Source organism: Sceloporus occidentalis, unplaced genomic scaffold (assembly GCF_023333645.1).
Source record: "Sceloporus occidentalis isolate IW3139 unplaced genomic scaffold, rSceOcc1.0.p SCAF_24, whole genome shotgun sequence".
NCBI lineage: Eukaryota > Metazoa > Chordata > Lepidosauria > Squamata > Phrynosomatidae > Sceloporus > Sceloporus occidentalis.
In genome coordinates this window covers 6,359,596-6,374,453 of record NW_028317004.1, presented here as the reverse complement: position 1 = coordinate 6,374,453, position 14,858 = coordinate 6,359,596, and the positions used below count along the sequence as shown (strand labels likewise).

General features: G+C 38.5%; 1 protein-coding gene across 1 annotated transcript in view; it reads right to left on the bottom strand.

The window, feature by feature from the left end:
• The window catches only part of LOC149300561 (cytosolic carboxypeptidase 1-like), a 70,594-nt gene that overhangs the window by 31,400 nt on the left and 24,336 nt on the right, over window positions 1-14,858 (bottom strand). Inside the window, exon 2 of the mRNA XM_089485043.1 lies at window positions 2,502-2,632. Coding sequence (XP_089341169.1) covers window positions 2,502-2,632 — 131 coding nt within the window. The remainder of the gene's footprint in view (window positions 1-2,501; window positions 2,633-14,858) is intronic.

The following is a 14,858-nucleotide window of genomic DNA, read 5'->3' as shown; positions in this document are numbered from 1 at the left end:
GCTGCTATGACACACTGATATGTACTGACAAATGCCAACAGTCTGGCCATGCCTACTAAGAATGATATTTAGCTGCCCATCCCAACTTATATTATTTTTAGCTATCATGTCTTTTTCCACTGCATGTGATGTCTTCTGCAATTACACATTAAATGTAAGGCACAGTGTTAAGTGTTGGAAGCGATATTGGCTTCCAGGCCCTTAAATGTTAATTTGTTTACAAGTCTGCTAACACAATATATATTAGACTTGTGCAAAAAGACCCAAACAAGGTTTGTTTAGTTCTTGATCCATTGTTTTCTGGGCAACAAATTTAGTTTCCCGCCATTTTGGTTGAGACAAAATCAGACGGCATTTCACATTTGGAAACACAATTTGTTTTCATTCACCCTCTTTCACTTTCTTGCACTCACACTCTCAAAGCAGATAGATTTGCAGAGAAAGAGCAGAAACATGTCTCTTTCTCAGCGAGAGAATCTGCAAATTTTGTAAGAATCCGAATGCACAAGCCTAATATATACATTGCCTAACCTATGTACACAGTTATAGTACAAATTCATGTTCTAGCTGTAATACACATAGATATGGTTATTTCATACCCCCTAATTGCCCCTGTTTAGGAGAGACAGTACCTTTTTTGCATCCAAATCCCACTGTCCCTCATTCATCCCCCAAGGAGCTCAAAATGTTTACTAGATATTAGTGTATCACAGAGTTACACAGCCCTAAAATTCACAATAATATGTTTATATACAACAGAAAAGGGTTGAATAAAACATCATTCTTCTTAGAAACCACCATCAATAGGTTACAATGGCTGGTATAAGGCCCTGACCACACTTGGTCACTTTTAAATGCTGTGAGGTATGTTATATATGAATCTTTATGCATAATATGCGGGGATGGTTATTTTTCTTTAAATGACAGGCAAGCTTATAGAACTCCAAGTGGAATAATAGTAAAAGAACAAACATGATCATTTAGAAAGTGTAACAAAACGAGCATGCATGCTATTACGGTATTCCTGGTGAATCTGACCTTGCAGTAGGAACAACTAGCTTTTAAAAAGTCAGTCCTTAAAAATATGCTTATCATGTTTGCCACACCGCGCTGCCAAGGGCACCATGAGATAAACGAATGTCTGGCAATAACAAATGAGAAAAAAAGAATCCACAATTATGGCAACAGCTTATCTGTAGGTGATTAGGGCAGGATTTTAAATTAGTTATGTAAGTACCCTTGCTTGAAAGTGAAAATGTACAAACAACAGGGCTACAACAGGCCTGGACTGGCCACCTGACAAACGCACCTGCATTGTGGCTAGTGCTACATATATCGAGCCAAGTGCCAGGGCCAATTTTAATCCACAGTGTGGCTCTGGACTACAAAATCCTTATTAGTGACCAAGGGGGCTTGGAATTAATAAAACAAGATTCCCTGTGGTTTAATCCAAAGGGTATACCTATTTGTTATAATTACATTATGTAGTTTAAAAACTGCTTAAATGGAACTGGCACAGTAACAGCTTTTAGTATAACTAAATTACATAAAACTATCTATAAACACCCACCCTAATAAAGGATGCCTGAACTATTCAGCAATCAGAAACTTATCAAATAGGGCAGAAATAACCTAATGGGATGCAAATTCCGAGAACTGGACTTTAAAATGGCTTCCCCTTGTGTATTTAGAGCCGGACTGGCCATCTAGGACACTGGGCTAATGCCGGTGGCTGACACTCACATGATGCTCACATTGCCGTTGGCCTTGACATCTCCAGTCCGGCCCTGTATATTTTAATATGTAAGCCCTATTACATAGGTTTATTAAGTGTAATGAACTGTAAAATGTAGTATTCAGCAAAAGTGACAGACCTTCTGTGATAGTGTGCTGGTTACCACTCTTGCACTTTTGTATCTGTTGTATGACTTGGATTACATTGCATTTGTGGTGCTTTTTGTAATGCTTCTTTTATTTCATCATGAAAATAATGGCACTTAATTATCAATTATTGTCAACAAACGTAACCTTGTTTTAACCTTGTTGCAATTTATGGATTAACTATGGCAGGCCCGGATTGGCCATCTGGCACATCGTGCAATTGCCCACTGGCCAACAGCAGCACACATTCACCCGATCTGCCCTTCCAGCAACAGAATGTGTGCTGTAGACATACAGTGCGGCCATGTAAATCCAGACGTCGGCCACACTTATTTTACCAGGTGCCACACCGTTATCACCAGTCTAGCCCTGAACTATGGGGTTGCAAAGCTTCTAAACATTTCTAGTCTTTATTATATGAAATCAGCACCCTCAGCTTCCCAGCAAGTTCATTCAAATGATTTAAAGCCCAACACAGAAAAAAGTTTTACATGACTGATTTAATGGGGATGGTTCTAGCTTTTCACATGGTTACCATGGTGCGTGCAAAATGCTCCAATAAAGTAAAAAAAAAGAACAGTTAAATTCAGTATGGGTAAACCGGTTTATAAATCACTAACCTTGCGTCTGAGCCAAGTGTAGAATCTTTGCGGTGACATATCTAGTGTTATCGGTATCCAGGGCTGAGGAGTCAGCATTGATCTTTTCCAGCTGTGATAGGAGGCTTACAACCCTGGAATTGTTTGCAATGCTACAAAATACAGAATTAAACACGCATAAGTAACATTAACAGTGTGCTTGAAGAGGCTTTTCAAGGAGACAATATCTGCATGCAAACTTATCATGGATGCTTCTATCAAAGGATAATAATCTAATGCTGTTTTGCCTTTCTAATATTTTTATTACTCAGAGTGGAACATGAGAAAGAATATGGGTAGGTGGATACAGCTCGATTAATTGTTCACACAATGGCAAAATATACACTGACAGCCTGTGGGACCATGAATTAATTGTACTAGAGTTTCTAAGTGTCTGGGGTCTCGTATAATGAACCCAAGCAGGTTAGGATTAGGGCTGTGTTTCTCAAGATTTTTTCTGAGTACATCTAGGTATTTAAATTGCATATGCCCTATCAGATTTACCAAAAAACTATATGTGCTCTAGCTAGAGATGTAAAATTTCCAGAAATTTTGAAGCCGCGAAAAAAAAAAAACCTTTTTCCTTCCCAGAAAAACATTGTAATTTTCAAATGTAAAATTGTATTTTTCAAATGTAAAATAATTTTGTTACACTGGGAACATGAAATGCAGTGTATATAAAACTATCATGCTTGAAATAAAAGTACAGCTTATTCAGTTAATAATAAACTAAATTTGCTTTTAAAAAGTGTTTAGTTGCAAATGGAACAACAAGGTCTGTATATGTTAAGGACAGGTAATCCCCATTTCCCTCAAATGCAACAAAATAAATGTAGAAACCATTAACACAAACAAACAAAAGATCTCCTGTAATCCCCCTACATAAATTGCACTGGGAGAGCGATCACAATCACCCAATCAGATTTACACTTTACCATTTGCAATTGGTGGTAAAGTAAACCCCTTCAGTGCCCTATGGATTTAACGGTACGTCCAAAAAACACATCCCAAGAATCCCCTATGGACGTACGGGTACGTCCTGCCCTTCTTGCAGCGGAAGGGACACGTCATTTGACAGCCTGGACTCCCCCTGACAGCAGAAGCCAGCATTGCTGGCTTTCTGCTGCCCAATCTCATGTAACAGCTTCCGGCGCGAACACCGGAAAATTGTTACATTTTTAAATGCCACGCATTCCTTTCCAGGTCGCATCGCTGCTGACGACACCCTGAAGTTCATCGGAGCACAGGATATCCCCTGCAGGGATATCCAATTGCTCCGATGAGGCACAGACACTGATCTCTATGCAAGTCTGTGAGGACTTGCATAGAGATCACAGTGCGATCGATGCAGGGAGATCGCAGGGATGAGAGTGAGAAACCATGCGATTTAAAAAAAAAAAAATAAATATATATATATATATATATATATATATATATATATCAATAAAATACAATAAATAATTAATAAAAAACAATAAAGTGAGCTAAGTGATTTCATTGTGACATCGCTGGCATTAATAACATGTTCATATAAAAAAAATACAAAATACAAAAAATAAAAACAAAATCCATAAAAAAGATAATAATAAAGAAAAAACCTTTACATTCCATTGCCCTAACACAACATCTAAACAGTATAACCCTCCTGCCCCCGTTCACAACCCCCAAACCCGTTAAGCCATAAGCATAAAAATTCAAGTATGTTATAGTGTGTTCCCTATAAGTGCTGGGAAAGTATGGAAAATCTATATACCATATTTGCTCGATTATAAGACTTTTTTTTTCCGGAAAATACCCCTCGTCTTATAATCAAATAGGTCTGACTATGAGACTAAGATCCAGATCCCCCGCAGCGCTGCAGGGGACCTGGATCCTCCTGTCTTATGCCCCCCCCAACTTACCGGTGCTTCTGACTCCCTGGTGTGTAGCCGGGGCAGCGTGTAGACAGAAGGAGGTGGGGTTAGCAGCGGGGGTTGTCTGCATCCATCGCGCAGACCTTCCCTGGCTGTCAGAGATCAGAGTTCCCCGCACCGGATTACGATTATGCATTTGAAACGGCAAAGATTTACAGATCCTAATACAGTACACAGTGAGGGCCACATTGGCCATTGATGGGGAATGAATGTTATTGAGCAAGATGTTTTGTATTATAGATGTGATGGGAATGATGCGTGATAGATGGGAGAGAACTTAAAGGTAACACCGCTTCTGTGAGGTCAGAGATGGGCAGGCTGAGTAGTGAAGACAGAATTAAGATGCCTTGCTGAAATGTTTTCAACAAGAAAATGCAGCAAAACGGGATGTTACTTAAAAAAAAAATGAATACGCTTATTTAAGATGCATACCATAGTATTACCTAATACTATAACAATCTAGGAACGTTGGGTAAAAACATCAATGTGGAACAGTACCTTTAAATTAATGTACAAAGTATTCTCAAACATACATCACAATCAGTCATAGACACACCACTCAAAGCCAGGATATTAGTCGAAAAGAAAAATGAATGGTCACTAACTGTTGAAATTAGATGTGGATCTACTCCTCCAAGAATGATGGGATGATGCAGCCTGCTTTACATAGAATGAAAATTCTAAATGCACATAGCATTAACATTTTTCACAAGACATCCACAACTCACACTTAAAAGGTGCACCCCTAATCATACCAGGTTTGCCTGGTAAGGCAAAAAGCTTGGATGATGTTTCCTCTGCTTGGTTTTTCAAAGCACCTGCGTTCCCTAACTACAGCAGGCCATGGCTAGTTTATCTATCTGTCACAACCAATACCAGAAGTCAGCAGGGAAAAAAATAACAGGTAATGCAAAAAGAATGATTTCCTGTATTAGGGTAATAAATCTTTTCACAAAGACTTTCAAAACGTATTGTTAAGGCACACCAGAGACATTACACACATGCACAGAGCAACAATAGAAAGTAAGACAGCAATCTCACAGAGCACTCTAGGAAGGAATTAGCTGTGCAGTCTTGGCAGTGACAGTCTGCTCTGTGGTTAACAGGAGCTAGATGTTCCTCTCACATTTGAGAATAATGCCAAGTGGTGTGCCAAGTGTTTATAAGGCATCCTCTTGTTCAGATACTTCATGGAATGCTGCCGAGCACTTCTAGCGGTCCTTGTTCAGCTGCAGTAATTAATTATATACAATAAAGTAATTTGTGTATAAATTACACGCACATCTATAAACAGAATATATTTTTATTGACATTAAGAAGTAGAAGTAACAAAATAAACCGGAGGACAAAAAATTATACAAAAAAAATACCCATAAATTACTAACATAAATAATAAAAATGACTTGAATTACTCTTTCAGTGATAAAATGACCTCAACCTCATATTTCTCCTTAGACAAGTATAACATCAACAAAAACCTCCCGACTAGTATGGGATATTACTGTATTAGCCAGAGCAACATTCACAAGAAGCTACAATTTACTTTTAATATAAAAAAAAAATACAATTATATTCAAAGCAGGTAAGCGATCTGGCAAACAAAAGACACCAATATTTTGTATAGATGAGGGAGAGAATATATATACCGTATATACCTTTTTAGTCACTTTGACAAGATATTCATGAGGGAACCTTCTGCAAGAGAAATCCTCCCAGCCAAGAGAAGATATTAATGTAGGACTATTCCAAAAAAAGCTTTGGCTTCTATTCAAGATCATTGCTCGGTAGGCATCAGGTCATCAGAGAGCATCTGCTGACCGTGCAATAGATACAGAAAATGGGGGTATGTCAGTAGATACAACTTTTTAGTCTGAAAAATTCCAAGGGACAATGAAAAATTACTTTGGCTTCTTGTAGAGATAATACAGCTTGCTCTGGAAAGTATTTCTTCCAGGTATTTTGTTTCTTCATATGCTCAATTGCTGCTCATAGTAGAATCCTAAACCATAGAAGTATGGGCCATAGAAGCTTTGTGCCATGTTCTCCGCTGGACTTACCGGCTTTATAAAGTACAAACACCATTGCCAGTACAGTCCAATGCTCAAACTCTCCCAGAAATAATTTAGTAATTGTTTGCCTCATTTATCATTTTTTATCATTAAGCAGTGCTTAACTCTCATGTGACAAAAAAGGCACTAAAGTTGACGTCATATAAAAGTTCTTAGGAGTTTCGGTGTTGCTTATGTGTTAATAAATCTTAAGAAAGAACAGAAAGAGAGAGAGAAGCAGAGAGAGAAGCAGAGAGAGGTAACTTTCAAGAAATCTCACTAATTTAAATCGGCTTTCTTAGAGCAGTATTTCCATGGGTTGGGCATTCGTTATCTATTCACATTTTTCCGTACCCCTAGTTATGTGAAAGTGAAGGCAAAGGGATTAGAAAAGGACACCGGTGCCTGCGACAAGGCTTTGGTGTCTGTGGAGAATTTACTGAAATGCCTCCCACAAAGCGTGTTGCTGCCAAAGCCTGGGTATAAGTGAACTGCAGTCCTACAACGTTAAAAGGGACCCTTCAGCCAAAACATGTACTTTAAATCTTCACAGTATTGCTTTTGCAAATGAATAGGGTAAGTCTGTATTAGTCCCTTCTCCCACCCACCAGCTATTAGATGTGTTCAGCTGAACACATCTCCCTACCCCTAGTATACTTATGGTCAGTCAACTCCAGCGCTGGCTCAGAGAATGGTTTGGGTGAATGTGTGATAAGACCTTCGTGTGCATGTGTAATAAGTGTTCCCACTGATTTCAATTAGAGTACTTTCCTGACGCTGAAATGTCAGGTTAGGTCAGGTTTTTTTTTCTTTTCTTATTTTTAGTTTTGAATGCACATTAAAATGCTTAAAAGTACATTAATATGCATTCTTCTTTAACAGGGGTGTCAGGGACATTAGACTGTCCCTTAAACTCTGTATTATGCAAGGCTACTTTACTGCTTTTTGACGAAGAAGGGCATAGTTAATGTGGTGATGCAATGTTTCCTCCCATCCGTTTACTGAATCAGCCTGTCTCACACTATGTTTTTGTAAGAGTATTTAAGTAGTATCTTGACAGACAGCTTCTCTCTCCTGACTCTTACGTGGTAACCAAATATTAAATTTTCTAAGCAACGTTTAAGGAGCAGAGCTAAATATACCAAGCAAAATATTATTATAGCTATTGGTATTAGATTAAAAAAATGTGGCTAGATGAACCCAAAATAAACCCTGCCATATATAGGTATTTATGCGAGCCATCGAAATGAGAAAATCTGTTCCTAAAAACGTCTTTGGAAGTCGGTCTGAATTTCCATGAGTAATGTTTGATAACTTTACGGACTGTGAAAAACTGCACCGCTCTGCTTATAGTACTGGGTTGTCAAATGTATTAAACAATTTCAGTATGTGGTGTAGACACTGCTAGTGAGATCTTTGTTATGAAACTAAAGATGGACACCTCGATTATAAGCACTGACATTGCTGCTCATACTCCATTACAAACAAGTGCCTGGCACTCTTCTCATGTTTCCAGTGAGTGCATTCTCACACCAGCAATAAAACAGATCCACAACCATTTGTAACGCTAATAACAAGGACACCCTGCTGCAGTACACTATAAATATATTCCATCCATAGTGTCAGGACTCGGGTGATCAGGTCAGGTAGGAGCCCATGCGCAGGGGATACTTGGGGTTCAGTATGTAACCCACGGTGCATGATTATGCAAACAAAGACACCACAAGCGGAATTCCAGGTAATGCAGTGTATTTCATGTATATAACAGGCCCAGCAAATAAGGGTAATATAGTCTAAGCAAGTAACCGGACGTATGGCAAAATAAAATACAGGTAATAAGTCTTTTGGCAGGGAGCCCGCTTGGAAGGGCACGACAGACAGAGAGCCCGCTTGGAAGGGCACGAAAGGCACACAGCCCGCTTGGAAGGGCACGAAAGGCACACAGCCCGCTTGGAAGGACACAAAGCAGGGAACCAGGAACAGTACAGGTGCAGAGCCACAGCAGGAAGGTCCATAGACTTCAATACAAAGGCCCTGACTGAAGGGCAGGGCATGTTCATAAAGGCAGGGTAATCCAGGTAACAAGGCCCAGCTGGATGTAGACTAGGGCTCAACCCAGGTAACAAGGCACACCTGAGTTCTGAGTGCTCCAGAGGGTGGAGGGTGGCCACTAGTGGTCGCAGATGTAAACGCCACAGGTATAAAAAAGCCATGGTTCAGGCAGTGAAAAATTGGTTCCTGACACATAGCAAATGTGAGGCTATTGCAATTCATCATCATCATCATCGATGTGCTGGCATGTATATTCATTCTAATGTTTGGGTGTGTGTGTGTGTGTGTGTGTGTGTGTGTGTGTGTGTGTGTGTGTGTGTGTGTGTGTGTGTGTGTGTGTGTGTGTGTGTGTGTGTGTGTGTGTGTGTGTGTGTGTGTGTGTGTGTGTGTGTGTGTGTGTGTGTGTGTGTGTGTGTGTGTGTGTGTGTGTCGATGTGGCAGAGCCTGTCCTGGTGTGTTTGGCCATCTGTTTCCTGGAACCTTACTTACTGAAGGAATAAATTAAACTATTTATTTTTTACTTATCTAGAGATAAAACACCCTCCTGAATTCGTAGTCACTTCAGAGGACAAAAAGGAAAAGTTAAGGTTTTGTGTTACTCTATTTCAATTTGCATAATTTACTGCAAAGGATCGGCACTTAATTGTGGCTTCAGGGTTCCCGTGTTTGATGACTTTTTTTAGTGCACTGATGTACTCGGATTCACACCCCATAAGATTCTATCCTATATTATCTGCAGAGCACTGATCTCATCTTTATCCAGCACACATGAATGGCGAGGAGTTAAGATTCTGTCTATTTTAATCCTCAGCACCAGGCCCATGAAACTCACAATCTGCCCAAAAGATTGTAAGTCTTTTTTTTATTTAATTTCACGGACAAAATAACGTATATATCATACAATCACTTCATAAACACATACCAAATACACTGCATATATAGTTTGAAGAAAATATGCATATAAAATAGTTTTTTACCCTTTGCCAATTCAAAAAAAAAAATTTCCCCGGATTTAATTTAAAAAATCTGGTCACCTAAATCTATATGCTTCTGGAGATACGGTCTCCAGTACTGCGCACAATACTCCAAGTGAGGTCTCACCAGTGATCTGTACAACGGCATGATCACTTCTCACTTTCTACTGCTAATATCTCTACCTATACAACCAAGCATTCTGCTAGCATTTCCTGCTGCTCTACTGTATTATGTTATCTCCCTTTCCTCGGTGCTGGGTAAAAAAATTGTATACTTAAATTCAAATAGCAAATTATATCTTCTATAGGACCCTCAGCAGGTTCACATATAAAAAATAAAAATAAATATTTTTCATATGTGAACCTGCTGAGGGTCCTATAGAAGATATCATTTGCTATTTGAATTTAAGTATACAATTTTTTTACCCAGCACTTTATTCACTATGGGTGTCACTTTGTAAGAAAATATAGATCTTTTTTCAAGCTTTATCTTTGCACAGAAAGTGTTGTGTACGCGTGATCTAAACGGGTAATAATCTTTATTTAAACCTTTTCAGTATCAGGGGTCAGGGCATATATTTCCCCCTGCAATTGCCACTCCTCCAACATGTTATTTATTGATACACCTGTTGTCTCCACCAGAGGCTGCATCAATTTTCTGAGTTTTGGTATAGTTATGTTTAGGTGTCAATGTTTTGCCGCAAGTTGAGCTATTCTTAGATACCTAGTTTATGGTAAACCGTGCATCCTATCACAAGACATGTCTGCAAAAACCCACAATTTCCCCCATTAATGCCAAACCAAATAGTAAAAGTAGCCTAAACTGAATAATTTTCTTAGTAAAGGTATCTAATAGATGTGGTTGTACGTACACTTAGATTGCACACATACAGCACAGACTAGGTGTACTAAGCTTTGCCAACCTTTTTCAGCTTTGGGGCATCCACTTTTGAGGACTACAATGACTGTTATCCTCATCAGAATTTTGGCTGGGTAATGGGAGTTGAACTAAAGCAAATAAGCCTTTTATTTGTATTTATATTTTTTTTCTATACCTTAATGTGTGTTTGTGGTTTTTTCAATGGGGGGGCACTTGTGACATGAATGGAAGCAGGCTTGTATTTTTTTTTTAATCAGCATGCCAGTGAGCTGATAATTTAAACCCCTTTCAGTGACTGTTACCATGTTAGCAAGTGGCCAGGTTGGCTGGTCGATGGGCCGTGTATTGTTGACTGAAAACAAGTATGGTAGTTTAAATAATTTTTAATTGGGATTCTCGTCAAGCTGGCATATCCAAAAATTGATTCTGACCCCTGAGGTCTTTAGTTGTGCGCCTGGGTACCCTTCTTTCACCAACATGTGCATGACAGTGTCCACTACAGGAAAGTGCAACAGTACATGCTAGTTATAGCATGAGCACATGTACACACAAAAAAAGATAATTAACTAAAGTGCAAAGATGCTGGTGCAGAGCTCAGGAATATGGCTGGTGAGTAAATGGCACGTCGTTAGTTTGTGAGTTGCGGGCATACCAGTACATCCACTGGCCGTATTACCTCTAAGCCATAAGCACCTGACAGCATACAGTATATATATTGTTTGTATATTGACAGGTGCACTTCAAACAGGTTCTAAAGTATCCAGAGGCCTTATCAGAAGTATCCCATCAGGGTAAAAGTATGACGGGATGAGAAACACATCCATTTTTTTTTTTATACTTCATCTTCATAATCCAGGTGTTATGTTACATCATTAGCACCCTCTGCTCCAACTTAATCTAAATATGTGGCCCACATTATAAAGTTGATAGTGCCCTTGAGCAGATATGCCGTCAGTGTTGCGAATAAACCACAAATTCTGCATATCCTTTACCATAACTGACTGAAATCAATTTCATCTGTTTTCACCAAGCTTCCTATCCCGGTTTACTTGCAGCTCCTTAAATCTGTGAATTAAGAATTAGACATTCCTCCTGCAGAGCACAAATAAAGCGTTCAGGATTATGAAAGCCTGAGAATTTGGCAGTTATCATTAAGACTTAGATTTTGAGTTTCCCATAACAAAAATAAAGTGAAGCTAGCGAAACAAAAAATGCCCAGAGGACCATGCAAGCCAAACTACATTAAGAAGCCACGAGAAAATATTGCAGGGCCTAAGTAAGAACCATACTGCATTTCACTTTCACGTTGAAAAGTACCAGCTTCAAGCAAGAGCTTAGGAGAACAGGTCCTCAGCCATAGTATGATGACCAAGGCTTGGACAAGGTTGTCATATGCCATGGTTTTAAAGTCTGGCAAAATTTAATTTCTTATTTTCCTTACATTTAATAATACACAAAATATGCCTTTTTAAGATATTAAGGGTAAAAATAATGATAATTTACAAAAATGTCAAATTATTATTCTTACCACTAATCCATTTCAAATTTTGATGGCCCGACTTTATCTGGGCTATTATATCACAAAGTGAACAGATGGACAATAAAATACTTCACACTATTACATGGACTGTATTCATCGGTTTTAAAACGAGATTTCATAGAACACATTCTTAACAACCCTAACACTGTCTATACAATTGGTGCAGGGAACTCTGATCTCTGACAGTCGGGGAAGGTCTGCGCGATGGACGCAGACAACCCCCGCTGCTAGCCACGCCTCCTTCCGGCTGCAGCGTAAGTGCGTGGGATCTACACGCTGCCCCGGCTACATGACAGGGGAGTCAGAAGCACCGGTAAGTTGGGGGGGGGCGGGGGAGTGTTAAATGGGGGGCATAAGGCATTTCTGGAGGCAGAGTGCTCTTTGAAATGCCTTTTAACCCCCTTAATGCCACTCTGCCTCCAGAAATGACTTTTTTAACTCTCTATACGCCACTCTGCCTCCTGAATGCCTTAAACTTCCCTATATGCCACTCTTCCCCATAATATGCCTTTTAACCCTCTAAATGCCAGAGTGGCATATAGGGGTATGAGGCATTTCTGGAGGCAGAGTGGCACATAGGTGGCATATAGGGTTAAAAGGCATATCATGGGGCACAGTGGCATATAGGGGGCATAAGGCATTTCTGGGGCAGATGTGCATAACTGGGGGGCAGGTTGGAAAATAGAAGGAAATAAAACCAAAATATTTTTCTCAATCATAGCTTTTATTACAAAAAATAGTTTAGATGAATTAACATTTACTGGTAAAAATGTTTCCTATAGGGTCGTCTTATATTCAGGCTTTTTCTTTTTTTCCTAATTAATATTCAGATTTGGGGGGTCGTCTTATAATCGAGCAAATACGGTACATAACAGTACCGGGAAACTCAGTGCTCTATGTGGTGGTGTTACTTATGCATGTTTTTGAGCGAGATTTATACTGTCCTACAATATAGTAAGCAGCTGTTTCTTTTTAATATTTGGTGAATTAAAGAGATTGCCTGTGAATATTTTTCTGCTTTTTGTTCCGGAGGACTTAATTATGTTATCAGTTGAACGGATAGTACAAGAAGAAGAGAAGAACATTAAAAAAAAAACTGCCACGTTTTTTTCTTGCTTTGAGCTGCACATTTATTTTTTCACTGTAACATTCATATTATATTTGTTGGGTCCACATATATTTTGTGTTACTGCACAGTCTTTTTGGTATCTATTGCAGACTTTCTTTTGGTTGTTTTTTGCATCAAAATAAAATGTTTAGAGCATTGGTGCCTTTAAATGTATAACACAACAAATCAACACTAGCACACAGACAGCGTGGTAGATTAAATTTAAACTCCATTAAACTCTCTCTGTCATCGGTAACTTCAATACGTAAACAATTTCTTGGATCCCGTCCTTGCAGACATTAACAAGCGGAAAACCATGCTCCGGTATGACGCAAATAGCAAACACTTAGTAGGCCAGTAGCTGCTTTGCACGCCTTTCTTTTACAATGAAATAAAATGTAAATTTTGCCATTTCTGATATTAGCTGTGCTTTGCACAGCAAAATCAAGACTAATAGTATTTGAGCTTGTTGGGTGTTTTTTTTTTTGTAAAGGGATGTATTTTACTTATTTTTAAGGGGTGTATCTTACTAATTTAGGCAGCCCCAGTCATATTAATCAAATTTAAAAAAAAAACAACACAATTTTGGAGCAAAACTAATTGAGTTGGAACATAACATTACTTTCTATAGCTATTGCTCCAAACTGATGAGCTTTCTTTGAAATTGTTTCAGCTTGGTTCTGATATATATTCTTTGTGTATCATTTTAGGACATAATAACAATCACATCTAACAGGTCTACAAATTAGGTAAATGTAATGAACACCAAACACATGACATATTACATTGTGTTATGATTTATTCATCAAAATAAAGCCAAAATGGAGAAGCCATGTGTGAAAAACTAAGTACACCTTATGATTCAATAGCTTGTAGAACCACCTTTAACTTAAGAGGACTGAAGTAAGATAATAATCATGCAGATTTTTGGTAAATTCAGATGGAGACCAATTTTTATGGTCCAGGGAGTCAGGTCAGGCAAAGGGCAGCTCTTAAAGGGACCCTCCTTCATGGTTCGACAATTTTTGCCATTGGCTGCTTAGCAAGAAAGCTCTTCCATTGAAATCAAGAGCTGAGTGTGCATGGAGAAGAGTTCGGCAGAACACATCTACTGCATGGGAAATAGTTGGGTGGTAAGGTTATTTGTAAATGCACATGGGGAGCTACCATGAAAATGTAATTGGATCACACAGGTCTCATATGCATTAAAGTACATATGATGGCAGGAATGTCCCTTTAAGTTGGTGACTGAGCCTTGCTGAGACAAGATGTTAAAACGGTTACAATTTAAAGGAATGGTACAGATGACAAGTAATGTAAAACATTTTTTTTTTCAAAATTAAGCTTCATTATTGGTAATGTGTTAAGAAAAGTAGCAAGCTATATCCAAATATGTTACAAATGTGTTCTACATAATGAAAATTAAATAAAACTACTTAAAATAAATTATCATGCTCAACCGATTAAGACACTGGTTTTCCAGTAACTTTAAAAATTACATCTTAATGTATCTGAATTAACAGTGACATCTGAATGTAAAGCACAAGATAAGAGTTTTGCTTTAACTGGTAATGCACAGTCTGTGTTTAGGAGATCAAGCTGTCACATCAAACCGTGCAGCTCCATACCTCAATTTATTTTTGTTCAGTTGAATCCACCAATCATTTCAATACATTATGAATGGACCATTAACATTTACAGCCGTGTCTAAAACTAATGTAAATTATTCTAAGTGGTTCTTGTAGTGTTTACTTTAAGCGGATACCAATAAAGATAAAGATTTTTGTACAATTCTCTATGCTTCAGTGAAGTCCATTGTAGCGG